Below are 26,069 nucleotides of genomic sequence, written 5' to 3'. Positions count from 1 at the left end.
TTAAAGAACGGCTAGAATAAAATTCTTTCAATTATCCTAATTGCCAATTTTTTATATATGTATGTAATTAATGTTACACGTTTTTCAGCTAGGTTACAACTTTTAGCTTAATATTTTTGACTATATGTTAATGAGATTTGAACTATTTTGGATATCATCTTTAATGATGTCGACATTGCTGCCATTGTGCAGGGGTTTGCTAATGCATGATTGCTTCATTGTTAAATATAGAATAAGAAAAATAGTTTAAAATTCAGGATTTTTCAAAATGCTACTGCCGATGGAACATATTTGTACATATTTGTAATTAATATTAAAAATTAAATGAATAGTTGCCTCAATGTACCAACATTGTTGAATCCTGTTAAATGTAACGCGAAATCATTAAACCCATGGAATTAAACGATATGTCTACCTTCAACCAAGGTTCACAGATCACTGCTGGCTTGGTTTTGGTGTACCTTTTCTGAATACTCTGTAACCTAAAATCATGGTGGATGAGGTTTTTTTCCTAGTAATTAGTTTCGAAATCAGGTATACAATCAAAATATACAACCGAATAACCATCATCTGGTTTCTCGAGGACGAAGAAAAAGGCAAGCTTTTTTGTCAAGTGTTATACCAAACTGCGCTGTCTTTTATAAGCACCTTGCCTATTGATCAATGACAGTTGACGGTAAACATCGAATTAACCATATGACCGCAAAGGTTAAGGAGCAAAAGAGAGATGCGAATAAGAGAGCGAGAGAAAACCGTTGGTGAGGCGTGAGAAGGAGAGAGGAATCCATCGAGTGCGATTCGTGCGGTCATCTTGGCATAGGAGGATCTAATCTCCCTCGCGAAATTAAGAAGAATAGAAAATTCTATTTAATTTTGCTCCGTCGAGTTGTGCGGTACAAGGTGTACGTATCTATCCGCTTTCTGCCGTTGCAAAAGGGACAGTGTGAGTGATTGTGCTCTGTTGATTGGCGACACTCGGTATCAACGCAATCCATGGAAAATTCGCACTGCGATTGCCCAACATACTACTAGCTTCTTTTGACGTACACCGAAACTGTCTTCCGCTGCAGTGAGGGACCTGTTCATAGTTCAACGTGATTCTCCTCTTTGAATCAGAAACGAAGAAGAAAGGGCAATTGGTGTGTGGCCTAGGGACTGCTGGAGAAATGCAACCTGCCGGGTAGATCAATCGAGAGGTTAGGGTGGCTTATGACGAGTGGTTCTTTGAAAAGCGGTCTTGCTCATGCAGTCACCGAAACACGAACTCCAGGCGTTTCCTTCGCGTTAATCATCGATCGAAAGTGGAAATACCAGGCGGTGGTGCCATGAAAAGTTGCGGCATGGCGTACGGCCCCAATGGAAAGCAGGATGTCGGATGTGTGCCAATCGGCATGTGGCTGTTCCGGTGATGGTGCAATATCAAGCAGGGGGTAAAAACGAGAGCACTCGAGGCTTACGTGTCGAAGTATACTTGCCGCTGCTGTGCTGACGACAGCACCAGTCCCCGCAACAACAACGCACGCCAGCAGACGACATTACCTTGCAAATTGTGTGTACGCGCGCGAGAGAAAGACGATAGAGAAGGTGGCGGATGAAGCCTTGAGACGTTAAATCATGGCCACAGATGAACAAACGGTGGCCAAAAGTATTACAAAACTCCAACGTTCCTGGACCCATGAATCACTGCAGAAAAGTGCTTGTTTGACCAGAAATGACACTTCGTGTGACGATGTAGGAAGATTTGATGCCTTGGTTGCACAAGCATCAAATCGTCGAAGGGGTTAGTCGATAGGGTGGGATGCGTCGTCGAAGATAGGATTTAGAATCGGGATCCGTATGTAGTCATCGTCATACAAGGGGTTGTGTTTTTGGCAGATTAGCACTATCTCTAAACAGCGAGTGGCAGATCGAAACGTGCGGGAATTTGTGGTATCTTGTTCCGTTTCAGCGAATGTGTTTATTTATTTAAAGCTACCCGTTAGGAAAGCACAGGTTTATGATGTCACCATTAGGGTCTTTTTCTATTACTTTCCATTCATCTTAGTGTGATACATTATTCTTTTCCAAAATATATAGCGTCAGCAGTTGCTTAACACGATCCGAGTGCTTCCCGTGCATCGCATTGTGCTAGTTTCGTATAACCTGCTCTATTTGGAGCCTAACAAAAGTGGTCATCCGACGAAAGCGTGTTCTTTTGGAAAGTAGTCAGTTCCTCTGACTAAGTGTATACATAAAATATCCCTGAAAGCAGCAAAAGCTAACATCCGCAGAAGCAACATTTGCTAGGGGTCGTTTCCAGCGAGGTGCAAAATGTTGATTAAAGAATTGTAAGTATGCTGTAACACATTTCTTAGCGGGCTGTTTTTTGTGTGTGGAAAATGATAGTGTGGGGAAGGCGAGAACGGTGAAGAAGAGAATAGAGAACTGGTAGAGGTCTCTGAGCAATGTTCTGTCGCTAGAGTAGATGACTGATAAAATTTTCTTTACGATACAACCCACAATCCATGGACTTAGCTAAAAATGTTTCCATGGCAGCCGCTCCGTTTCCGATGTGTGGGAAAATGCTGGCTAAAAATTGATTTTTCGCCGCCAATAGTTTGACACTTGGTTTGTGTGGAAATGAGCAGTGGGGAAACGAAACAGATAGAACTTCGAGTAGAAGAAGGCATAGTGAGCAGAAGTCAACGAACGTGAGAAAGAGTGACATACGAGCATGTGAAAAAGTTCCCGCTAGAAATGAGTGGTGAGTCACTCCAACGGGCGTGAGATGCGGTAGGCGCGATTGTGGCCTTTGACACCTCATGGCAGTGAGATGCAGTGGTGAATCTGTTTCCTTATTCTCACTTGCGTTCATCAGAAAACGCGAGTACGGGTGTTTTGGTAGTGTTTCTGTTACACAGCACAGATAAGCACAAGTCCGCAAATAATCTTTTTCTTTAAGCATATGCTCTTCATGCTCATTTATCAGTGTGATAATAAAACACACCTTACCAAGCCTCTACCGACTGGGAGTGCTGGGTTTTTATGGCAGTTTCTCCTCCGTTGTGCGATGAAAACTCCCTTATACGTTCTTTGATGTGTTCGCTCGAGCAAGCACCATCGATCAGTATCGGGCGAGCGAACACAACTGCTACGATCGTTAATTGATCGTAAGAAAAAAAGACCCTTCTCACGCCAATAAGCCGGAGAGGGGTACTCCTTCCATATGATATGGAGTCTTTTTACCACGTGGTCCCGTTGATTAGTCGATTGGTAATTAATTATGCATTCCCGCGGTCTCAAATTGCTAATGAAAGCTTCTTTGTTTCGGTACAATTAGTAAAGGGGTTGCAAACTTTGTCTATTGTTTCAAAACCAAAGCATTTAATAGTAACTACGATCATTGGGGACATGGGAATTGGAAAGCATTACTTTATCCAGGCGCACACTTTTACAGCGAATGTGTGTCGTCCAGTCAGGACATTTGAGTAAACGTATCCCCTAAAAACTACGATCCTGGACTTCTTCTTTCAGAGAGTCGAGAGAACTAGTCAATCGATCAAATCATAATTGAGTAGGCTGGAGTTCATCGTCTGGGTCGATCGGTGTGTGGGCGTATATAAGGTTTTCCGTTATAGTATTCAAAGGCCCCCCAAAGTTGACCTTGTCGAGAAAGCTGCGTGCATAATTGACATTAATTAAAGGCTTGAATAATGGAAACGAATAATCCCATCTCCATTCTTTTCGCAAACGCTTTTAATTTCGGTTTGATCGCTGTATCATTACCGAATTGTCGAACGCAATGTTCATTTTCCGTTGGTGTACCCGTCCCGTCCCTGGTTGTGCGTTATCCGCCTCGAGGCCGATCGTTTTCGTTTGCGCCGCTTTCCGTGCCAAAAATGATGCCAAAACCAATCAGAATCATTCCAAACTCAATCCTGTGAAACGATGTGGGGGAAAATATTTCCATTTGGCAGGGGCACAAAACTGTTCGTAAATTCTGGCTGAAAACACGCCGATCGAGGAATGAGTAGAGCGTTGTAAAATTAAATTTAATTTTCTGCATCATTCGAATGATACAAATTACGTCCTCTTATTTTAATTTTTATTTGTTGTATTTTTCATTTAAAAGTAGGTTTATTTTAAAGGGGTTTTTGGATGTTGCTTGTCTATTGTTATATCGTTCAGTTAGATTTTTATTTATTTATTTGGTTTCATAACAATATTTGTAACCGTATCAGCAAGCGATAGGGCTCACAGTGGATGTTGGGAGGAAATGCGGAATGGGAGGAAAAATTCAGTCTTGAAACAATAATACAAATCTCAATACGGCCTGGCCGTTCCTAAATAAATAATAATAAAAATAGCAATATATTTCTATGCTCCGTAGATACTGCGATGTTCAAAGTCATTCAATTGACGGTATAACAATTAACCATCCACGTAGCGATGGAAATACATGTAAGGATTGATAGCCCTCCTAAAACGTTCCACCGGGAAATTGGTAGATTCTCGGCGTTCAAGCTCAAATTCATGTCAACCCGATAGCAAACGATTACACACCGGTCGGTTTTTTTTTTTGGGTGCTAAAAAATTCCGTTGTTCCATGTTGGTTTGATAAGATATCGATAGCGGCTGCGTTACAGATGTCCGCTTTGCAATGGTGATGGCAGTTACCAGAGCCTGCTCGTTATCAGCCATAACTGGCGGTGGACGTGGTTGATAAGTCAAAGCCCGGATTTACTGATTAATCATTGCCCAAGAAGCGGCTCTATGGTGTGATGTGGGGGAGAATATCCTTACGAGCAAATGGGAAGTGATCGATGGATGGAAGAGCTTTTTCAATTAACTCCTTAACGAAGTGTGGATAAAAAAAGTTTTTTTTTAGCAGAAACCGAAATGTCCTCACCCTCTTTGGGAGAGATTTCCTGCGCTATCAAACAGCTGAAAAGCACCTGTTGATTGGAAAAATTTGGGAATGTCGTTTTAACGTACCAAATACGACCGTCAACTGTTCAACTGTCAGGAGCTAGTATTCTGGTTTCGTTGAAGGGGAAATGATGAGAGCTCCAGATCCCTACGGTTATCCAGCTCATATGTTGCAAACTAGCCTATGATAGCGTAAATCAATCCTGAATGGCATGCACCAGTAGAGGCTCATAGTTATTTGTATGCATGAGTTGCAAGGCGAGACTGTTGAATCTGTGCGAATGTTCCCAGGAGCTTGGTTTAAATGAAAAAAAAATGTATTCAAGTCTCACCACAGTCAGCTAAACTTCGTGCTCATCGTAATCATAAGTAAATCTCACCGCACCCTGTCGAAGGTAAATAATCGATTTGATTTGTTTCTCCAACGCCTACTCGGTTTGCCACACAACGTTTTGTTTTACTTACTCCTGTTTAAGCCTATGGTTTGACGCGCTCGTTCAATCTGATAAGCGTGTTTACGCGCCCATGCGACCGGGTCAGGTGGCGCGATACGCCTAGATTATGGAAAAGATTTCGTTGTCACTCTCACGAGGCGGCACCGAAAAAAGCCCAAATAGCAAATGATTCAATCGGATAATTTTGTGAGTTTTGATCAGTTTTTCCTACAATTTTGTTTGAGCCATGCGATGAAGTTCGAGCTTTATCGAACTGCTGAAAAGCATATCCACGAAAGAGCATCTAAACTGTCTTCATTGGGATCCTTTAAATTAGGGGTCGGCACAGTTTTTACCAAAAGGGCCAGACAGTGAAAATTAGCTTGAAACTGTGGGCCATATGAAACAAATCTTTAAACATGTGAGGCAGAATGAATAATACAGTGCAACTACAAATTAACACTTTGACTGGTTTTTATTTCAACAAAATGTGGTTTTTATTTCTGCTTTGAAATTATGTAGTCGTACCGAGGTTCTAATTGCGTACAACCAGCAATTAGAATTGATAGAGAAAATAATCTGATATTTTTATAATTGGTTTTTGTGTTCTTTATAAGGCCTACAAACATTTTCTCTCCGGCCGGGTCAAATCAGCTAGCGAGCCGGACTTTGCCGACCTCTGCTTTAAATCATCGCGGTTTTAGGAACATTAAAGGTTGTAGGCCTTATACAACTTTTTCCTACTGTTCCGTGCTTTCCATTTCGTTTAGTTAAGCATGTTGGACCAGCCAACCGTTGTGAACTATTTCAAAAAGCCTTAAAAGTAATAATTTTTACACACGAATGTCAATGTCTAGTTTCCTTACAAGAGAGGTAATGAGCAGCTTTTAATCTCATAGGTTACTTCCGGTTATTAGCGTAATAAATGTTATGCTTATACTACGCGTCCATGTGCGTGTGTAGTTGGGGATTCAAGCAAACAGTTGATAAACTATCACGTGGTTTCTGTGGTGTGCATAGTTATAGTATCACTTCTCAATCGGCGGTATCTGCTACCTTCATGGGCCGATGGCAAGGCATGAGTTAATCGAGTGCCGTCGACTGCTGCCACGAGAAGGTTAATTGGTGCGCTTATTTACATTCGCCGTGAAGTGTATGCGTGTGCTCATGCTCAATGTACTACCTCCACCGGTGCACTTTTAATTATTCCACTGCTTCGAGTACAGAAGTAAAGCTCATGGAGCATTAGGGGATGATGATTTTTCACAATCTGTGCAACCATGCTTACGGCTAATTATTACTTGTGCTTATCAAAACATTTTTCGTGTGAAGGACACCCGGTGACGATGCAAACCCGCCGTTGATAGAGCGGTAATTGATTGGATGTTAATCGGGGTTGCGTCGTTTTGGAGCCCTTTTTGCTGTCCCCCATTTTGCTTTCCTATTTCACACATGCATCATATACTCATCGTAAATAATTTGTTCAGACCCGACGCGTGTGATATCAGGAATCGAACCGCCTTTCTCTATGCGATTATCGGCTGGGACTCCCACGGGAGTGTGTGTCATAGGCCGATTCCTTTGTTCAATGTTGAACCACAACCGCGTTTTGTGAGCCTATTCGCGAATTGTGTGACTGCTCCACGCGCCGTTGTATGGAGGCCACCTTGGCCAGCACTGTGTGGACCAACGAAAAAGCTACTGTAATAAGATGCATCGACCTTCTCCATACGACGTCTGTCTTGTGAGCCAGCCACCACACTGAGAAGTTTGGAAAACTCCACGTTTTATATGGCACTTCACTAAAAGCTAGTGAACAAATCTCTCCCTGAGTCGATGGTGGTGGTCGAAGGAGAAGAAAAAAAATCAGCAATAATCAAGCCTTTCGGTAGTGCGTGTGTGTGAGGTAGTGTGTTCTCGAGCACACGTCACGACCTCACACGGGGCCAAACCGGCCAATGTAATAATTCGCGAACGTTTCGACGGCGTTCGAGTGCAAAGTCTTCACCATGAAACCGGCAGGAGGGAATGGTGATCGTATATAATTGTGTACATTTGTACGGTATCGCCGTTTGTGTGTCCGACTTTTGCTTACCATTAACATGTCTCCGCGCGTATGACGTGTTGACGGTGGCCCACAACCAGTCAGTGGGATTTTTTATTCGTTCTCTCGATCATACCGAGTTTACGTGTCCCGAGCAAAACAGGCGCGCACATGTTCCATGAGCGCCACCTTATTACGTTGGTTTTTTGGGGGCTTTTTTTCTTTCTTTCCTCCCTCCTTCAATGTCGCTGCTATGAGCTAAAAATAAAGACAAAAAATCCATACAACGAGCTTATGTTTTTTTGGTTCAACCTCCCGATTCGTGTGTGCTGTGCTGCGGTTGGCGAGAAAGGAAATGGTTTTTCGCTTCGATTCAATCGATCTGTCGCTGTTCTAAACCTTTCCGCATTTTTGTAGCACGCCTGGGAAAAGCTCGACTCGAATGCGTAGGAAAAACTGACCGCCGACACAATGGGTCAATTACTACTTGAAAGATTCTGCCGCTCCCATGCGCTATTTGTGAGCGTTCGGATCGATTAGCTTTTTTTTGCATTCAAATGAAAATCTGATACGCGAGCAGCAGATGTGCAGTGCTGAAGGCCTAAGCTTGAATGTGCATGATTGTGCAGTTCGATGTAATTGTTTTTGAATATTTTTACTCGCGTTATTAGCTTCCCCTTTTGGGTGCACTGTTGCCACGTGGTACTTGGTTGACAAAATGTGCTCGACAACGAGTGCCATTTTACTTTTTTGGCGTAAAGTGTACTCAGTCATCCAGTGGTTATGCAATGTAGACTCCTAAGGGATAACCGGATAAGGCGTTGCGATAAGCGACACCGAGAGTCATAAACACATTAGCAATAAATTGAAGAAGAAAAAAAAACGCACATTCAAACCTTAGGGTTTCTACTATCGATTGCAGCTTGTCCCCACGTGGGGTAGGTTTCTTTACCACCGAGTCACCATTAAGTGGCGTGTCGTGTAACCGCAGCAAAGAATGTTATCATTTTTAAGGCTTTACGTGGGGCTCGTCGAATTTGAATGACTTTCGGTTTTTACGTTTGTCGATTGTACTGGGGCAAAAATGCACACTCACGTACACACGCAGACAAACCACCGGGAATAACAAATTCCATTGCGGAAAGCGATAATCACAATTCACTGTTGTCGCGCATCGAAGGAAATCATCGTCCTATGGGCGACACTATACTCTTGCGTTGTAGACAGGTTGGATTAATATTCTACTTCATGTTTAAGCTTGGGAAACTCTTTTTGAAAAAAGGAACAACATCCTTGATTCAGTGGGAATGATGTAAATATAAGCGCGAGAGAAGTTGTGCAGTAAAATGCAAAAAAACATGTGATGTGAACTAATTTTGCTCGCTATCAAAGGACAAAGGCAGATGGTCCTGTATAAAATGAGATATAAATGGTTAGCTAATTATATTAAAGTATATAATGGCTTATCCATCGGATATCACCCCGTCGCTTCTCCTTCGGATATCTCCCCCGTGATATCCACCCACTCCTGGTGTCCTCTCATTCAAGGACACTAAATGGTGCAACCCTTTCCATTATCATCACCCTGCACAGCTCTGTCCGGCCTTCTTCGCGCGCGGTATGCTGTTTGAAACCGCCCGGAACACGTGCTGCCTCTGTTTTTATTGACATATTGTTTTCCAGCCACTTTTATACCACAGCTACTGCTGCCAAGCACGGTCCATGAGAAGTGAGCCAAACACGGTCCGTTCATGAAAAAAGCGTTCATCATCTCATCAACGCTCACCCATGTGAGATTGCCCGATGTGTTTACGTGAGAATATGAACATCTTGCGCAGTGAGATGGAGCCCGCTCACGTGCTTCGAAATGTCACGCTCGTCTCACGCGTTCGCTCTCTCCTGCTGCGCTTGCTCTCGTAATCGTCCTGTTTTCCGACGCCGCTGGAGGGATACTATTTCCATTTGCGTGCTCCCTCCGACGGATACGCACAAACACACCGATCTATATTGGCGTTATGTAATTGGTGGGGTTTTTCTTCCTATTGATAGATTTGAATCGATGTGTCGAGAAGATGGGAGATTTTTATGATGCTCAAAGCTCATTCTCATGCCGTCGGTGCATGCATGCTGGTGCTGTTGCAGATGATCTTTACGAGCTATATGGATCGATTGGTATTATGGCTGTTAAAGTACCTAGCAGTGTGCGGGCTATCGCTAAAATCAATGTTATTTATCGGCACGACTCAGCAGAGTAAAAGCCGCCTCGTATAGCTGGTTTTTTTGTACCACATGTGCATCACTTGCTTCGCTAAAACTCAAATATATCCTAAAAATCCGAACAATTCCTTGCTTTTCTTGCATGCATCTGCTAATCATGTTTCTTTTCTCAATCTCATTTCAGCCGAGTTACGCTGCCACTGACGGTCGAAGAGGTAGGATTCACTTATTGCTAATGATTTACATGAAAGCTTTTCTTCTGTGCCCCCAGTTTCTGGCTAGCAAAGCGAAGTTTTCTCAACAAACTGCGAGCCAAGCTTCTTCGTCCTTCAGCACCGCATGGTGGCGAAACTTTCCCAAGCCACGTTTTCCCCATTGGACTCTAGTCCCAGTCTCTTTTCCGCCTATATTTTGAAACATGGACTTATCCAAGATATGACAATGATTTCGCTTGCCCGATATAACGTTCAACCACTGCGTCGCGTCGTATGCGATCGGTGGAATGCCGACGAGACATACGTGGCGGAGACATGGGAGACATCTAATCTTTCATTTTCTCCCACGTACGCAACCGTTGCGATGAAAATGCGCCCGTCCCACGCATGGGCGTGGGTTGCTTCGAAGCGTCCTGCGGAGGGATCCTTTCCTCGAAATACTGCGCCTAGCGTTAGTGGGTGGGTTTGAAAAGCAGCGTGTAAACACATGGTAGTGTGCTGAAAGTTTGCCCCGAACGTTAATGATTAATTTCATTTTAATTTTTGCACTGACTTATTCATTAACGATGCAAAAGTTATCTAAAATAAAAAACCCAAGGCTCTTTCATGGGGTACGAAACGCCAACGGGGCCAACGTGGACATTTTGCAACAGAACGTATCAACGACAAGCAAACTCCTAAACAGAACCTTTTCGCTGGCTGCGATCGCCCACTTACTATGCTGTAGGTTTTTGCAATACGGCTGTTTCTTCACGAATTCCCTCATCCATGTGAGCCCCGGTGTTGGAATTGTAACAACAGCACAACCGAGAGAATGCAAGAGATGAAAAGAATATGTTTTCCACAACGCCACATTTCACCGTTGGGCGTGTTGGGCTCCTCCTTTCGGAAGTGGTCAGTGGCAGGAAATCAAATGAAATAAACCATCTGCCACCCGCTGTTTCGCCGGCATGCATGCTCCACACATAAGGCCGCCCAGGGCGGTTAAACTCGGGAAGGAAAAGCAGCTTCCCTTTCGGTTGACTGTGGATGGTTTTGTCGTTTGTTCTTGTTCGCCCCGAGCGCGTGCTTTCGCTGGCTACTGGGATGATAATTGAAAATTATCTCCACCACAAGGACAGCCGCACACACGGTGACAGCTCACAGTGTGCCGTTGCTGGTTGTTGTTTTGCTACCGATTTGATTTTAGTGCAATTTAACTGATGGCGGAGTTTGCTGTAACAAACGTGTGCAGCAGTCGTTATTGTTTGCAAATACACCCCTAAATTTGCCTGTTCGTCTGCATTGGCGTTGATATTTAATTGTGTTTGCTTTACCTTGAAAATGTAGCACAAGATATCGTTCATTTTCGTTCTACAGACCACCACTATCGCTCAGCGCCCTGACACATGTGCAACTTTAGCAAAGAGCTCCGAAAGTCCGCTTATACAAAGTTACTTTGTGGCTTCCGTTTTGACCACCGTCGCAATGTAACTTGATCCACACCGCTAGCCGCCGGAAGAGAAGCATTGCACAAGGCGCAGGGAAATCAGATTGCCCGAAACCCCTCGACGACAGGATGCCTATTTTGCACGCCTCCTGGGCGAACTACTGGTGTAACCTTTTTCCGTGAAACGCAGTGGAGGTGAGATTTTTTTTCTCTTTGCCCGCTGGTGATGAAAACCTGCAAGAAAATGGAAGCATAAAACATTGCCGATGGTTAAATATTCAGTACAGCCGGTACCGTGTTGCAAAGACCGGGGTGAAAAATCATTTGGGAAAGGGCAAACGAGAGGCTTCCGGATGCGCGCGGGTGGATGGTGAGGGCTACAAAAATAACGTCCCTCGCAGAAGGGATCGGATGAAAGATCTTGCGAATCATAAAACGACCTGGCAACAATATTTCATCCACCCAGTCGTATAAGAAACAAAAACAGCCGATCTCAAGCGCACAACGAAGACGAAGGATATCCAGCGAAGGATATTATTGAACACGCGGAAAAGAGACTCCCCACTACTAGTGTGGGAGTCCCAGGGAACGCAATCTGAATCTCCCAGGATAATCTCCCTTTACAAACCGACGCAATGAAAACGATAACAGAAAGGAAAGATGTCAATGTGCCCGGAGAAAACACGCGCGCACACGCTCATGACCGAGAAATGGCTCCAATACACCTTCGTGAGCTCGGTGTCGTCCTTTTTAGCTCAGTCTGGTCTGTCCGCACGCATTGCAAAGCATGTTGACGATTTGCTCGGTAGAATGAATTAACCGTGTTTGTATGACCGACGTTTGTGACCACGGTTGCGTAAGATTGTCGGAACCGAGATATGAAGATCCTGGCAGCCAGGATCTGCTTCGTTCCTGTCGCAAGCTGTCATCGACTCGGTGTGATGTGTTTTAACACCTTTTACCGCTGGTTTGTCGGGCTTATTTACCTTACCGATGGTGGTGAAAAGAAAGCTTCCGGAATCGCTCATGCGGCTTACGAGAGGTTAGAGGTCTACTCCGAGGAGGCAGAGCAAAGAAGTAAAACAAATCAATAAAACACCGGATTTTCTTCGCCGGCCGGAAGCGGAAAGATTTGGATATGGAGCTGTATTTTCTCTTCTCTTCTCTCTAGAGCCCTTTTAGGGAGGTTTCGTGTAAGTCAAAAGGTTTTTGAAATGCGTCAAGTGCCATACGTTTAAGCGCACAAATGTGTTTGCCTCTCGTTCATGGCGACGCTATACCATCGACCGACGTGCCGCTTGGGGGTTTGATAAGGAGCCGGAACTAGTCATCCTGCTGTCCACTTCCTACTGTGCTTTTCCCCCCATTAAGAAAAAGGAACCGGAAAGCGCACGTGTGTGTCTGTGGCCGTGTATGTGCTCTTCATGAGTTGTCTATAAATATCTCGCTTCCTACGGAATTGACGTCCCTGGTCTAGATGGTGAAGATTTCTTTTGTGCCCTTGGAAAAATCGGGCGCGAAAATTGTCGGAAGCACGGTGGCGCAGAGAGTGTGTTGTTAATCCACTGCTGGGTTCGGTGCAGGGGATGTTTCGGGGAGGTCACAACAAAATGAGAGTGTGGAAATGAAGGTTCAATCCTCCGGGTGGTCTCCATTGTATTACGTCATTAGGGAAAGGCTTCAGTAAAAATCAAACACCAACGATCTGCATCCTGGTCGTGTCGACTCGGTACTTATGGGCACATCTGCTGGTATATGAGGGCGGAAGTAGCGATGCTGTTCGTTCAGGAGTAAACGATCTCAACTTTGTTATTATTTAGAGAAGTGCATAATTAGTTTTTTTTGCCGGGCAAAGTTAATAATAGATGAGAACTATTTTGCTATTTTTAATCCCTAGTGTCATAGTGGCGTGTAACATGAGAATTATTTTAGCCTTTCTATATCAAGATATGTTTTTTATACTTTAGGAGACATTGGCTTGAATCAATAAAACTGGTTTTCATGCAGGGCTTAGAAGCTTTTAGAGTTTCTAAGATTGATGTCATTCGAAAAGCTGTGCTCATTTCTATCTACCACTGGTTCTGGTTCAACGAATGATTTTGTATAATGTTTTTTTTTATGTTTTAAAATTTTTGGCATGGTTTTAAATGGCATATTCCCTAGAATTTGTGTTCCACAGAGACCACCCCAAGACCATTGGCATTACCACAAATAATGCCAACTTTCTTTGAAAAATATATCTCCATCAGTAATCAAACCTCAACTTTCCATGTAGAGGACGAATTGCCATTATCCGTTATTTGTTATAAGCCCTTGAATGTGGGTAGGTATGATGCAAGGCGTTCTATTGACAATTTTGAAGTACATCAATATTGTTTGCTAAAGTACATCAATTTTCTAGAATTTGCTCTATAAAGTAAGCCTCTGATAGGTAAAAGGGTGATTCTTAATCTCCTGCGTTGAGTATATACTCCCGAAGATTGTTATATCGTTTATGAGCTCATCAAGAGATGTAGTTGTAAATCTCTACTCCTTAAATGCCACAAGTAGTACCCAACGATGTCCTGTGAAGTACACTTAATTTTAAAGGTGTGACGAAAAGACCGCAAACACCGAGCTAACACAGACTCTTGCCAAAGTGAGGGTTTCGATTCCTTACAAGTAAAGTGAACCATTTAAAAATCTTGCAACCATCGTCTGCGAATAAATAAAAACGTGTTGTACGCCTAAGAGCGTCTGGCATACACAAACGATCCGATTATGGCCTTGTTTTATGGATACTGTATCCAGTGCTCTGGCTCCGTTTGATCCCCCCTCCCCCCCATCATCATCATCCCACACGTCATAAGCTTGTCCTTGTTCCCACAAGAGCACATAAACGCTCGTTTAAGAAGGCTACATTTAGCTCGGAGATTACTGATGTGTGAGTGGATAGGGCTTTTTTTGTTGTTTTTTCTTTCTCTTCGGCTCGTTGGCGTCAATGTGTTTTTTGTGAGTTGATCCGGTGCAACCCTTTTTTGGCCCACTCTCGCTAAAATCGAGTTTTAATGGAACCTGCTTTGGGAAGGATGATATTGCACAATTCATTTGATAATTGTTCATAAATCATGCTGTTGGCCTCATGATGGCCTTTCGTCGCCGACCCGTTTCCGTGGGTCAAAGGTTGTGTAAAACCAAAAAGTACATTCGAAGAGAGATACGATAAGAGAAAATGCTTGCGCAAAGTGCAGGGCAATACCAGGCGGTATGATTGATGAAGTTGGTTAAGGATGTTGATTTTTGTTTTTCCGCACATTTACCCATCCTTACAGTACCAAGTAGCACAGCTATACTGCGTGGCGGAGGTATCCAAAAACGAAACCGGTGGCGGCGAAGGTATCGAGGTGCTGAAAAATGAACCATTCGACAATTACCCACTGCTCGGTAAGTAAAACATTGACCTCGAAAATCTCGTTCGCCCCTCTGATAAAGGGTTTGGTTGTTTTTCTCACGTATTTCCCACCCTCTTTGCCGCACGTCAGGTGGAAAGTACAACTCCGGTCAGTACACGTACAAAATCTATCATCTGGCCTCGAAGGTTCCGGCTTTCATCCGGCTGCTGGCACCGAAGGGATCACTTGAGGTTCATGAGGAAGCCTGGAACGCATATCCTTACTGCCGGACAGTCATCACTGTAAGTTAACCGTCGGCAGGGGGAAGTGTACGAAGCACGAGAACGAGACGCCATTCCGTTTTCCGTCGATCCAACTGGAATCAGACGGAATTATACCCTCGTTCCCAGCATCGTATCCTTCCGCAGAAGCAAAGCGAATGCGAATCGATCGAAATATGCATGTGGATGCCGGCATTGTGCTCCGACAATCCGAAGAGTTCATCTGATATCGTTTTATTTTGTCACGTTACATTCAACATGTTGCGTAAACTGGGGCAGAACGTTCGTGGGCCAATGTCCCTTAGCGTTATAAATGATCATTATTAATCGACTTCTGAGGGCGAACGACTGAATCGAATAACGATCCTTTCTACGCTCCCCAGATAGAATTTAGTATTTGTTTATGGTATTAAAGCCCTTGGCCAATGTTCCGGAAATTGATCCAATATATGTTTCGATTCGATTTCGCTCTCTAGCGTCACCAAGATGAAGCTTGTCGATCGTCGTGTTGTGTCATCGCCGTTGTTGTTCAGGAACTCGATTCCTTTGACTGTCTTCCAACAACAGCAAGAAGAAAGGACGAACTGCTTTAAAATTTTTGTTATCTATTTTTGTTATCTCCTAAACTTCCCACGTATCGTTGGAATGATGTGTGCGTAGAGTATAGGGAATTGAAAATCCCCTCATATTATGGACACCTAAATTGTCCACCTCGCCTTTCTAATTTTTTCTATTTCGCATGATCTGTTTCTGATACGTGAAAATCGTTCCGGCCCGTTGGGTGGGTCGCCGTGTCGGTGTCACTACCGACCGATGGGACATAATTTTGAGCTTCAAAAAAAGCGATCAGTATCGTGTGAACAGATAAACCAATCAAATGACTATCGATTTCAACCCGTAACACTACCCCCACTCCCACTTAGAATCCCAATTGGATGAAGGAAAAGATGACCATCACGATCGAGACGTACAGTATCGATGGTGACGACGATCTCGAGAATGTAAGTGAAACGGAAAAAGGACCAGGTGTTAACTAATCTATGTTTTTGTTTCTGTTTTTTTCTTCTGTTTTTTAATTCGCTTTTTTTGCACGTTTTCAATTGACACTTCCGTTCCTTCCGCATTTCTGTTTTGTATGATTGTTTTTCGTTCGTTGATTTTCTTTTTTTTGTGTATTTATTTTGTATCCTCTGTTTATTTTTTTTGTTATGCACCTGCGGCGTTAAATAACGTTGCGTGTTTTGTTCCCTTGTGTTTGTTTTGCAATTGCTTTTCATATCCTTACATGCTGCTCTCGCGATCTGGATCGTCTTCTGCTGGCATGTGGCAATTATTGAACTCACAACGAACAAATAAACGGCATTGATGGCAAATGTGCTGATGTAAATGCTCGAAACCAACCCATTGGTCTCATTGCTGTGGGGCTATTCTCAACGGCTTTCTGCACCGGTGGCACATAACTCTGTAAATTCATTCCCTCCCTTTGCCACTGTGAAATGTCACCGTGACCTGTTGGATGTTTTTCCTATTCCGTAAATGATTCTCCTTTGTGCATGTCTTCGCCACGATATGTGTCCAACGTGCCGTTCTCGTTGTTGGGAAAATGTAATATATCCTGTTGCCACCACCATCATTATCTGCAAATCCCACACGCCTTCACAACTGAATTACGGATTTTTGGTGGTCAAATCGAAACCTTCAAAACTACGTACGTTGCTACCACCACCACGATGGAACTGGTCGGAAACCGACCTTTCACCTTACGCCAACGCAACCACCCACAAACAAAAACAACAATACACAAACACCCTTATCATCTCATGTCGGATACGCTTTTACCAATCCCGCCACTACTTTGCCACCACCATCTGCCGATACCTTTTGAATCCTGGTTGTCTCCCACGCCGAATTCCTGCGTGCGATTTGATGTCCTTCACAACATCCCACGCGATTCAAACCTCCAACCGCTACCCCATCACCGCTGGCATTATGGCTTCTCACCATCAACATCTACACCACTACACCCTGGTCGGGACTGGCACCGGTGTTACGGCTTCAGAATCCTGGCTACATGAAGGATAATTTCATCATCTGTATCGAATCATTACACGTCGGCGACGCCGGCGATCAGCCTAATGTGAGTGTTGTCTGCATTACGTCTTGACGCGAAAACAAACGTTTTAATCGACGAAAGCACCACAGGGATCACTCAAATGCTTAAGCGCCCATCCACTTCCATTTCCACACGAGATTGCTTAAGGCAATAAGTTGTATGAAACGTACAGATAATGTTACACACAAAAAATTAAACAGTAAAACTAGCTGCATGAGTTGACAAGTAAAACTAACGAAAACACTTGGCAGCATTTTAAACATAAGCTATAAGCATGTCTGTTGACGGCATGTAGAAAAAAACATTTTTCTTGTGTGAAATAACCTTTTTAAGCTGCGTAATCATCACAACGTGTGACGATGTATAACATATAATGTAGTGAGGTGGCTTTTTCCTAAATTACGTCATATAAAGTGAACAATAAAAATGATCCATTTACTTGTCTTTATCACCTTATGCTGCTTTAAAGCAGCTGTTAAAATTAAAAGTTATTAGAAGTTGCAAAAAAAACTGCCGACCTCTTTATTACGTTTGTTTTTATGTGCTCTAGATGATGGTTCTTATACCACATGAATTGGTTTTATAAAGGGAACCAAAAAAGGAATTGCAATATTTCTTTACTCCCATAAAGTGATAGTTCTAAAATCAGCACAAACAGTGCAAAAAAGGCTTTTGTTTGCAGCTGCAGTCATTGTTTGAAACTAACTTTGTGTTTTTTTCTTCCCTCTGCCTTCTCGTGGGACCTGCTACCGCAACCCCAAATATCGATTGTATTTTTTCTCCGTGCTTTCTTCAATGCGTGCTGTATCCTTCCGCTCCGCGTGATGCTAACACCTATTTCGGAACTAATTCGATCCGTCAGGCCCATGAGCTGACCCCGGAGAAGCTAAAGCAACGCGACGTAGTCCATATTGACATCGCGAATGATCCCGTCACACAGACGGATTACAAAGAGACAGAGGATCCCACGAAGTAAGCCAATAGTCCTAGCAATGTCCCTAGCAAGTTTGATAGCTTCCACTAATGTCTGGCGTTCTCTTGCCATAGGTTCAAGTCGAAGAAGACTGGTCGAGGTCCGCTGGTTGGCCCTGACTGGAAGAAGAAGGTATCACCGGTCATGACCTGCTACAAGCTGGTGACGTGCGAGTTCAAGTGGTTTGGGCTACAGTCCAGAATAGAGAACTTCATCCAGAAGTCAGAACGGAGGCTGTTCACCATATTCCACCGGTAGGGAGCCGATCCAACAACAGCAATTCCCAAACCCAAAGAAAGCTAATGTCCCCATTTTCTACTTTCTTTTAGACAAGTGTTCTGCTGGATGGACAGCTGGCACGGGTTGACCATGCAGGACATCCGTGAGTTGGAGGACAAAACCAAAGAAGAGCTGGACAAACAGCGTCATGTCGGCGAGGTGCGTGGAATGCGCGCTGAAAGCGATTAGACCGCTCCGGTCAGCTCCACATCGTCCGCTGAGTGCTGTGTGCAACTACCAGCGCAGGAGAGGGGGGTCGTTCGGGCGGCAGGATGGAGAGATTTTTCGCCATTTTGTCCCTCGATCAGCTGGCTCAACCCACGTCCACCTGTGGCCGTTTCGGTCTGTGGATAGGGTTTCTTCGATCCGCAAGACGAAAAACGGAAAATGTGTTTATTTTTTTATCTTTTTTCCATTGTTTTTTCCCTCGTATGTTTTGTTTTGATTTTTTTTCTTGCTCTCTCGAGCGACAACAAAAAAACAGCACTAGCAGGACACCTCACTGTGGGACAGCTGGAATGCGCGAGAGAGAGAGAGAAGAAATAATGGTGGTGTAAAATGCAAATTAATAAAAAGATAAAGGGGACAAAGCTATGGTAGCGGTAAGGAACTAGGGAGGGGATAGTGAGTGTAGTAGGAATGCCAGACAAGAGCCAGTCAGGACAGTGCGAGACAAAATGTAATAGAATACGCAAGTAAGCAAACCAAGTATCAAATACCTTAAATTCACGCAAATGGTGCAGCAGCTGAGCACATACCGCAAGGATAACATTCGCAAAAGCAACTTAACGATAACATAGTATTGTAACAGACGAATTCACCGCAGCAAATAGCAGCAGTGCCCGGAAACGGACGCAACAAAGTGTAGAACATGTGATGTTTGAGTATTGGTTCTCGTTCGCGTAGAAAGGTGGCAGGAACCGTTCAGGCAGCAGCCAAAGCTATCTAGCACCACATCATGGCAGTGCGCGAGGGGCCGGAAATCAGTGTGCTGAATCAACAGTTAGAATATATGACATAGACCAAGCGCGAAGTCTGCTGCGGTTCATATAAAACACTCAACACAAGTTTCACTCGATAGAAGGACGTTCGGGAAAACGCAGACTTTGACAAACTACCTTCTTCTATGGCCTGCTCTAGTGATAACGAATAGCAAATAGGACACGCATGTTATGAACCTACCCCGAAGGGCACCTGGCTAGCCAAGGCCTCTTGCATAATCTATTTTCCCACTTGCAAACTACGTTAGTGACCACAATGAAAATGCCATGGGACATGTAGTAGTGAACAGGAGGAACGCAAAGTCGACAGCAAGCCAGCGAGCGAGAAAGATAAAGCAAGGAGTTCAATAAAACACCACTTGAAATTATTCTTAGCGAGTGCTCAGTAGGGCCACAGTACGAAACGGAACGAATATCACAACTTCTCGATCGGACAAAAAGTTTCTCTTGACGATAAAATTACTGCACATACGAGAAAGCAACGCTTGAGCACATTAACTGAGCACAAGTAATCGAAGAAGGTCCATTTGAAAGGCCGAAGATATTGCCTCTGTAAAATCAGATTCCAGTTTTGGCAGCAGTATGACCGTTCCACCTAATCTGAAATGGATTTTTTTTAACACGATCGCATTAGTTCAAATACCTTCGATAGAATAATTCATACCGGTACTGATTATTATGGACGCAATTGATTTCTTTTCATTCTGTGTCATTAATGTTTATTTATTATGTTTTTTTTTTCAAAGCGAAACATCTCCACCCAAAATGATGATGTTTTGAAACACTCGTTTTTGTATTGTTGAATGAGGAAGTTGTAAGGTAAGTTTGTTTTGTTTATCCATTTTTTCTGTTTATGTATACATTTAGTAATTTAATTAGAAATACATTTTTGTTGATAAGTTTGCAGCTTTTCCTACGTTAATGTTATATATTTCCCCATGATTATCATCATTCATTATCTGTATCGTTTGCAAAAGCGAAATGGAAAAGAACGTTGCCTAGCAACCGAGTAAAATTCTCAATTGGAGGGCTGTACCATTTCAAAAGCAATTAATAATACAAAGTGTGTTGCTGAGCACCAGGAAAATTAATACCACATGTCATCCAATAGGGAGCGATAGAAACACTGAACAGCACCGTAGGTTTGTGCCCCATCGCTGCTGAGTCGTCAGCATAAATACGTTACCATCTTAGGATGCGGCGCACGCTGTGAGGCCCACGCACAAAATATGAAATGCGGTACGAACGAGAAAAAGTACCCGTATTAATAGCATGTCCCAGCAGTTGAGCGACTATTTACCCTTGAAGAAAATCCCGTAGCAACAGAGCAGAAAGTAAAAGACAATATTTACAAGCGGACGGATCAACTCATGGAGACGCCTAGTTGTAGCAAGCAGAATTGCAGAGTCGCACGTGCGGGACAAGGCGTCGTATTTAGACAAGCGTTCAGCAACTACTCTATGAGCAAATCGTGTGTGTACGTTATTTTGTACGAAAAGTTTTTTCTTAATACTTCAGGACGCGCTTTAGTAGCAAGACACGTGCAATAGAGTTTTCCCTGTCAGGATTCCAAGGCCCAGTCAACCGAACTCATGTCGACTGGTATGCAATTTTTTTCGACCATGCCACGCAGTGTGGTGCATTTCTAATTTTGTGTGTTCTATTCAGCGTTCATCTACTGGTACTTCATCACCGAAGCCGTCCTTTGTAGCTGCACATTCTTTTGCGATTCGTTACCATGTCCATGTCCACTGCAGTCCTTGCATATGATCCTGCCGGATGGGATACATACATACTATTCGAAGCAAATTCACCACGCAAATTATGTGCGATCATAGTTCGATGGAAATGTGATGTTGGAAAGATTTGATTAGGAGTCCAGATGAAACGAAATCTTAATATACAATAACTAGACCGATGGACCGTAAGGAGTGTAGTAAACGAAAAATGACAAAACAAATATGTATACATTCTCTGGATCAGTCACCGTATATAAAAAACTGTATTTACCAAACTCGTTCCACCTGCCACCGACTACGGCGCAGGTGAACGAACATTACGCAATGAATGTGGCGGCTTTTTGTGAACGTTACACAATGTGCCGCCGCGATCTGTTACTAGAGTAGAGTTAAAGAAAGAAGTATTTCAACTTGTTGTACGAATTGAACAAAAAACTATTTCATCGTTCGGTGCATTAACAAAACCCTAGCAACCCTAACTTTCTTGGGGACCGGTTGGCGACACATCCCCGTTGGCTTTGTTTTTCCCTTCCGACCAATCCCTGGTGGGCAGAACGAAAAGTGTACCGATCAAATAAGAGTCAGATTTTCTTTGCAAACTAAAGCCATTTTAAAAGTATTATGTTATGGTATGGTATCATTATTAATTAAGGGATAAAAACAGACACCCTATTGGATTGGGAAAACGATACCAATGAATAATACGCAAAACGATGCGGAAATAAGCGGTAAAAAGAGCGAAAGCGTGAAAACACTGTACGAAATCCATAAGAAGTGTGGGCAGAGGTCTATAACGGATTTCGAAACACGGTATAACACAAAAGTAACAGCAAAGAAACGCAAAACGAACTAATAATAACAACAAAAAAACACTACATTCGAATATTAAATGAGTAAAAACAGAGTAGCGATCAGATAACTCATATTGTTGAATCTAGAATCAAATGCATCAGAACTGCGGATAGTGAATGACGGCGATCGTAGAACACGTGAAGTGTGAACATGTAGATCGAAAAAGCTAAAGCAAACAAAAAAAATACGAAAAGAGGAGCAAGAGCGTAGTCATAGACTCAGCTACTAAAGTAACAACAATATTAACGAATGAAACACTGATGTTCTTGTTCAGTATGTGTGTAAAATATTTAAAACCAACCAGACAAGGTGAACAAAAAACAGCAATTAAAACGCATTACAAAACAGAAAACTCCCTTTTCCCGTTAGTGTGTGCTTTTTTTGCTAATTATGTTTTGGTGACCCACTTCTACTATTAAGTGCGGTTGGATTAACAATGAATTTATTGGTTGATTATGTTTTTTCACGCTTATACATTTGGCATTACATATGTTTAACAAAAATTGTACCTTTTATTGGATCGTGTTTGGGTGGCATCGTTGTCCTTGGCAGGTATTTTTCTTCCGAGTTGTACCGTGTAGGAATCAAATTCCTCAAGTTTAGGCCCTTTAGCCAAGCTGCTACTTGCCTGCTACGCTGCTTACAAAATGATCGAACATTATACGAATCTCGACAAACAAACACACTCACACGGAAAACACTCACGAACGAGTCGTTAACAACAGCGTCAATGAGATGGAATGGTAACATCAATTAAAATTTGGAATCTAAACACATATCATGTATCGTTTGCGATAAAACAGCTTATAAAATCTACCCCGTCCTTTCGGGTATGATGCCCTGCTTGTACCTTTCCATTAAGCTCGTTTCCTAACGCACATCAAATGGCGACCTGCTGCTTTCTAGTCTAGTCCCTGTCCAGTCATTGAGCAATCCAGCCGGCCTACGAGGCCTCAGTGACGACGTCATCCGCCAGCCAGAAGAACTGCCGGATCTCGTCAATATCGGACGGGCGGCAATGAGGTGGCGTCGAGCCGCCGTCGAGTAACTTGTCTCGCAGCGAAGCCATGGTGTGAGCGTTCCGCTTTGCCACTGCCGAGAGATCGACCATCGGCGCCGGGTAGTCCTCACCTATGACACACCCGTACTCGATCTGCTGCTCCTTAGGTGCTTTCCATGGTTCGTGTCTAGAATGCAAACAGAGAGATGACATAACTTGGACGTGTTGCGCGTGTAACCGTTCCGCATACGTACATAAACTGGACCGGATATTTGGCCAACTCCGGCAGGTATCGCTTCACGTAGTCACCTTTCGGATCGAGCCGGTGCGCTAGGGCGATTGGGCAGGTGCACTTGGACGAGTCGAGCAATCGTTCAAAGGCGGATGAAGAAACCCACATCCAGTTGCCGGCGCACACGGACCAGTCAGCGTCGAGCAGATACTTTAGGAAGTGCTGCAGTCCAGCTTCCCAGCTGATCCAGAGACCACCGCGTGTTAGAAAGCTGCAGTTATTGCAAAATAAAACAACATGTGACTATGTGCAATGAAGCCTAAGTTAAATACATTTTCGTAAGATGCATAGATGCGTGCAACAGAGCGCGTTTTAATTAATTCTTCAGAATCGACCAGGTGGTTCATTCGTCACGTGAACAAATCCAAACCTGGTTCACCGGAGGGAGAAGAACAGGAAAACAAACGGATGAGCTAGTGATGGCTACATTAACACCTCGCCTGTCTCGGTTCGGTGTCGCGGTTCGTATGCTGGATAAACGCGAGACGAACAATACGAATTAATGAATAAACAAATAGCTGCATCGAGGCGCCGGAATTCAATAAAAATCCACAACCAAGCACTTCCCATTACCATACGACTGCACCATCGTACGAAACGAAACATGTTTTCTGTCTTGCGACAGTCCTTTTTGCAGTTCTTCGTTATTCAAGCCACAGTAAGATTCTCGGCTGCGCTCAATGCCTCCTACGGCCTAAACGAACAGCGGACCCGCGGGTGTCTTTGATGAATAATATTGAACGAATCAAATGCTGACATTCAAACAAGCGATGTGCATATTCCTGCCGGTCGTTCATCGTGAGACTGCCGCCTTATCAACCTTGTTCTACGTTCCCCTTCTCCTCCTCGCTCTCTTGGACCCTGGAGTATGTGTGTTTGCGTGAGTGCGTATCGCCAAATTTTTTGTCCTGTGGGTAAACTCCGTGCCACACGATAAGCCACACGCATGCGAACCGATTTAAAGATTCACTTCCGATTTCGTTTGCGTTCGCGCACTCTAGGTAACTGTACTTACGTGGCGGTAATATTGCGCAAGATGTGATGCAACCAACCCTCGGCCATCAATTGGCGCATAGCCGCATCGATCATTGGGAAGCCAGTCCGACCTTCCTTCCAGCGAGCGAGTGAGTCGTCCTGCGGCGTGTACCACGGAATGTTCAAGCAGATCGGGTTGCGCTCCATCTCGCCGTAGTGCGGGTTCTGCACCGACATGGTATAGAAATACTCGCGCCATATCAGCTGCCCAGTGATGTGCTGTCCGCCCGGGTACTGGAACTGGCTGTGCGTCTGCACCTTCGCAAACAGATCGTGCACGCACCAGTAGAACATGCGTACCGACAGGCACCCGAAACGAAGCGCGGCACTCATCGACGTGGCCGGCCCGAGAATTTCCGGTTTCGCCTGCGTTGGCAAGTAGTAGCCCTCGCGGAAGGCTTCTTCCTCCTGCTTGAGCCGCGCACCGAGCGCTTCCAGAGCGTGCGTCTCGCCGCCAATCCACTTTTGAAACGCGATGCTTGCGTTGCCATCGTAGAACACACCGAACTCCTCCGGGGCAGGAATGTCCTGGCACAACTTTAGCTCCGATGCGAGAATGGCCGGTACGCGACCGAACTCAATGAACTCAAAGTTCGGTGCGCCCACTGGACGCGGTGGCTCACCGATAATGTTCACCGTATGCTGTAAACACATAAAATGAAAAATGGTTCACATAGCGTCCGAATTGCAATGCTTCTATCGCATTCTACGATCGTACATCGGGGATCAAACTTACCAAAAACATCTGATACGTAAGCGGCGGAATGTCACCGTTCGTTTGTATCACCTCGTTCGGATTCCAGAGCGTATGGGAGACATTCTCCACGCAACGAACGTCCATCGATTGGCACAGCTTCGCTACCTGGTCATCACGGTCCTTCCAGATCGGTTCGCAGTCTTGCTCGTAGCACAACTTCTTGATGTTCAGCTCCTCGAACAGACGACGCAGTACGCTCACACTATCGCCCCGAAACACCAGTAGTTGACCACCGAGTTCGCGGAATTGCCGGTCAAGGTCGGCTAGCGATTCCAGCAGGAACTTCATCCGGTTGTACCCAATGAGTCGGGTTCCTGGGTGCGACCAACATCGATCGCGAAACAGTAAAAAAAAACAATCGTTAAACACGTGATCCTAGTAGGCCATTATTTGGTACGAACGCTAAAGGCTCATTCCTCTCGCAACACATACCAGCACTTTCTCCATCGAATATGAAAACCGGAAACAGCTTCACCGTTTCGCTCGACTGGTTTACACAATCGTTCTTGAGCGCCTCCAGCAAGCTCGGGTTGTCGTGCAGCCGTAGTCCATGGCGGAACCACAAAATATTGTTGATCGTCATGTTTTGCGCACCCAACACAGTGTTACTTCCTCCCGGTCGTACGACTTACTGCGTATTTTTTCGCACACAATACCGCGAGAGAACTGCAATCTGCCAAAAGCCCTGCAAATGTCACGCTGTTATTGGCAAAAGAGAGGATGATTTTAGCGCAACCGGATATTCCCGTTTTCCCGACGGCTACGGTAACTCGCGCGGTGGTATACGGAACGGCAAGACGCGTCACATAATTTGCTCAATGTGAACTGGTTTATCAAAACCTGCGCCTGTTTTTCACAAATGCTGTCGTTATTGTTGCTCTTGCTTCTGGTGTTGTTTTTGTTGTTAGAATTGTTTTGATTTTGTTCAGCTGACATCTGTGATAATAGCAGTACAGTATATGGCGCGATATACAGTACGTATTTTCTCGTAGCACCTGTTGCAACTGGTACTGAAACAACCCACGAGAAAAGCTCTGACCACACTTAAACTTTGGCAAGTTAGTGGGTTTATTAGTATTTTAGTTAGTTAGCTAGTCTAGGTTTCAACATAGAACCATTCAAAAAGAGG

General features: G+C 44.1%; 2 protein-coding genes across 2 annotated transcripts; one reads left to right on the top strand and one right to left on the bottom strand.

Annotated features, from left to right (window-relative positions):
• The first annotated feature begins 855 nt into the window (after positions 1-855).
• Positions 856-19,709, top strand: LOC128722209 (phosphatidylinositol transfer protein alpha isoform). Its single transcript, XM_053816064.1, has 9 exons — positions 856-902; positions 2,077-2,327; positions 9,788-9,818; positions 14,559-14,670; positions 14,769-14,920; positions 16,959-17,036; positions 17,875-17,984; positions 18,060-18,239; positions 18,315-19,709. Exons 2-9 carry the CDS (start codon positions 2,311-2,313, stop codon positions 18,451-18,453), a joined length of 819 nt encoding a protein of 272 aa, XP_053672039.1. The 5' UTR covers positions 856-902; positions 2,077-2,310; the 3' UTR covers positions 18,454-19,709.
• Positions 19,710-22,264: 2,555 nt separating this feature from the next.
• LOC128721232 (cryptochrome-1) lies at positions 22,265-25,682 on the bottom strand. Its single transcript, XM_053814966.1, has 5 exons — positions 25,373-25,682; positions 24,920-25,254; positions 24,164-24,825; positions 23,111-23,359; positions 22,265-23,043 (listed from the first exon to the last, which is right to left on the bottom strand). Exons 1-5 carry the CDS (start codon positions 25,521-25,523, stop codon positions 22,800-22,802), a joined length of 1,641 nt encoding a protein of 546 aa, XP_053670941.1. The 5' UTR covers positions 25,524-25,682; the 3' UTR covers positions 22,265-22,799.
• Between the last annotated feature and the right edge of the window lie 387 nt (positions 25,683-26,069).

Source organism: Anopheles nili, chromosome 2 (genome assembly GCF_943737925.1).
Source record: "Anopheles nili chromosome 2, idAnoNiliSN_F5_01, whole genome shotgun sequence".
NCBI lineage: Eukaryota > Metazoa > Arthropoda > Insecta > Diptera > Culicidae > Anopheles > Anopheles nili.
Note: the sequence above shows the minus strand (reverse complement) of the source record. Positions and strands in the feature narration are given on the sequence as shown.

Excerpts from the sequence above, each read along its gene's own strand:
- LOC128722209 (XM_053816064.1), top strand. Across the intron at positions 14,671-14,768 it reads CGACAATTACCCACTGCTCG|GTGGAAAGTACAACTCCGGT; the intron begins GTAAGTAAAACA and ends GCCGCACGTCAG. Across the intron at positions 17,037-17,874 it reads ACGCCGGCGATCAGCCTAAT|GCCCATGAGCTGACCCCGGA; the intron begins GTGAGTGTTGTC and ends TCGATCCGTCAG.
- LOC128721232 (XM_053814966.1), bottom strand. The coding sequence starts at position 25,523 with ATGACGATCAACAATATTTTGTGGTTCCGCCATGGACTACGGCTGCAC. Across the intron at positions 24,826-24,919 it reads TTACGTATCAGATGTTTTTG|CATACGGTGAACATTATCGG; the intron begins GTAAGTTTGATC and ends ATGTGTTTACAG. Across the intron at positions 23,044-23,110 it reads AAATATCCGGTCCAGTTTAT|ACACGAACCATGGAAAGCAC; the intron begins GTACGTATGCGG and ends TTTGCATTCTAG.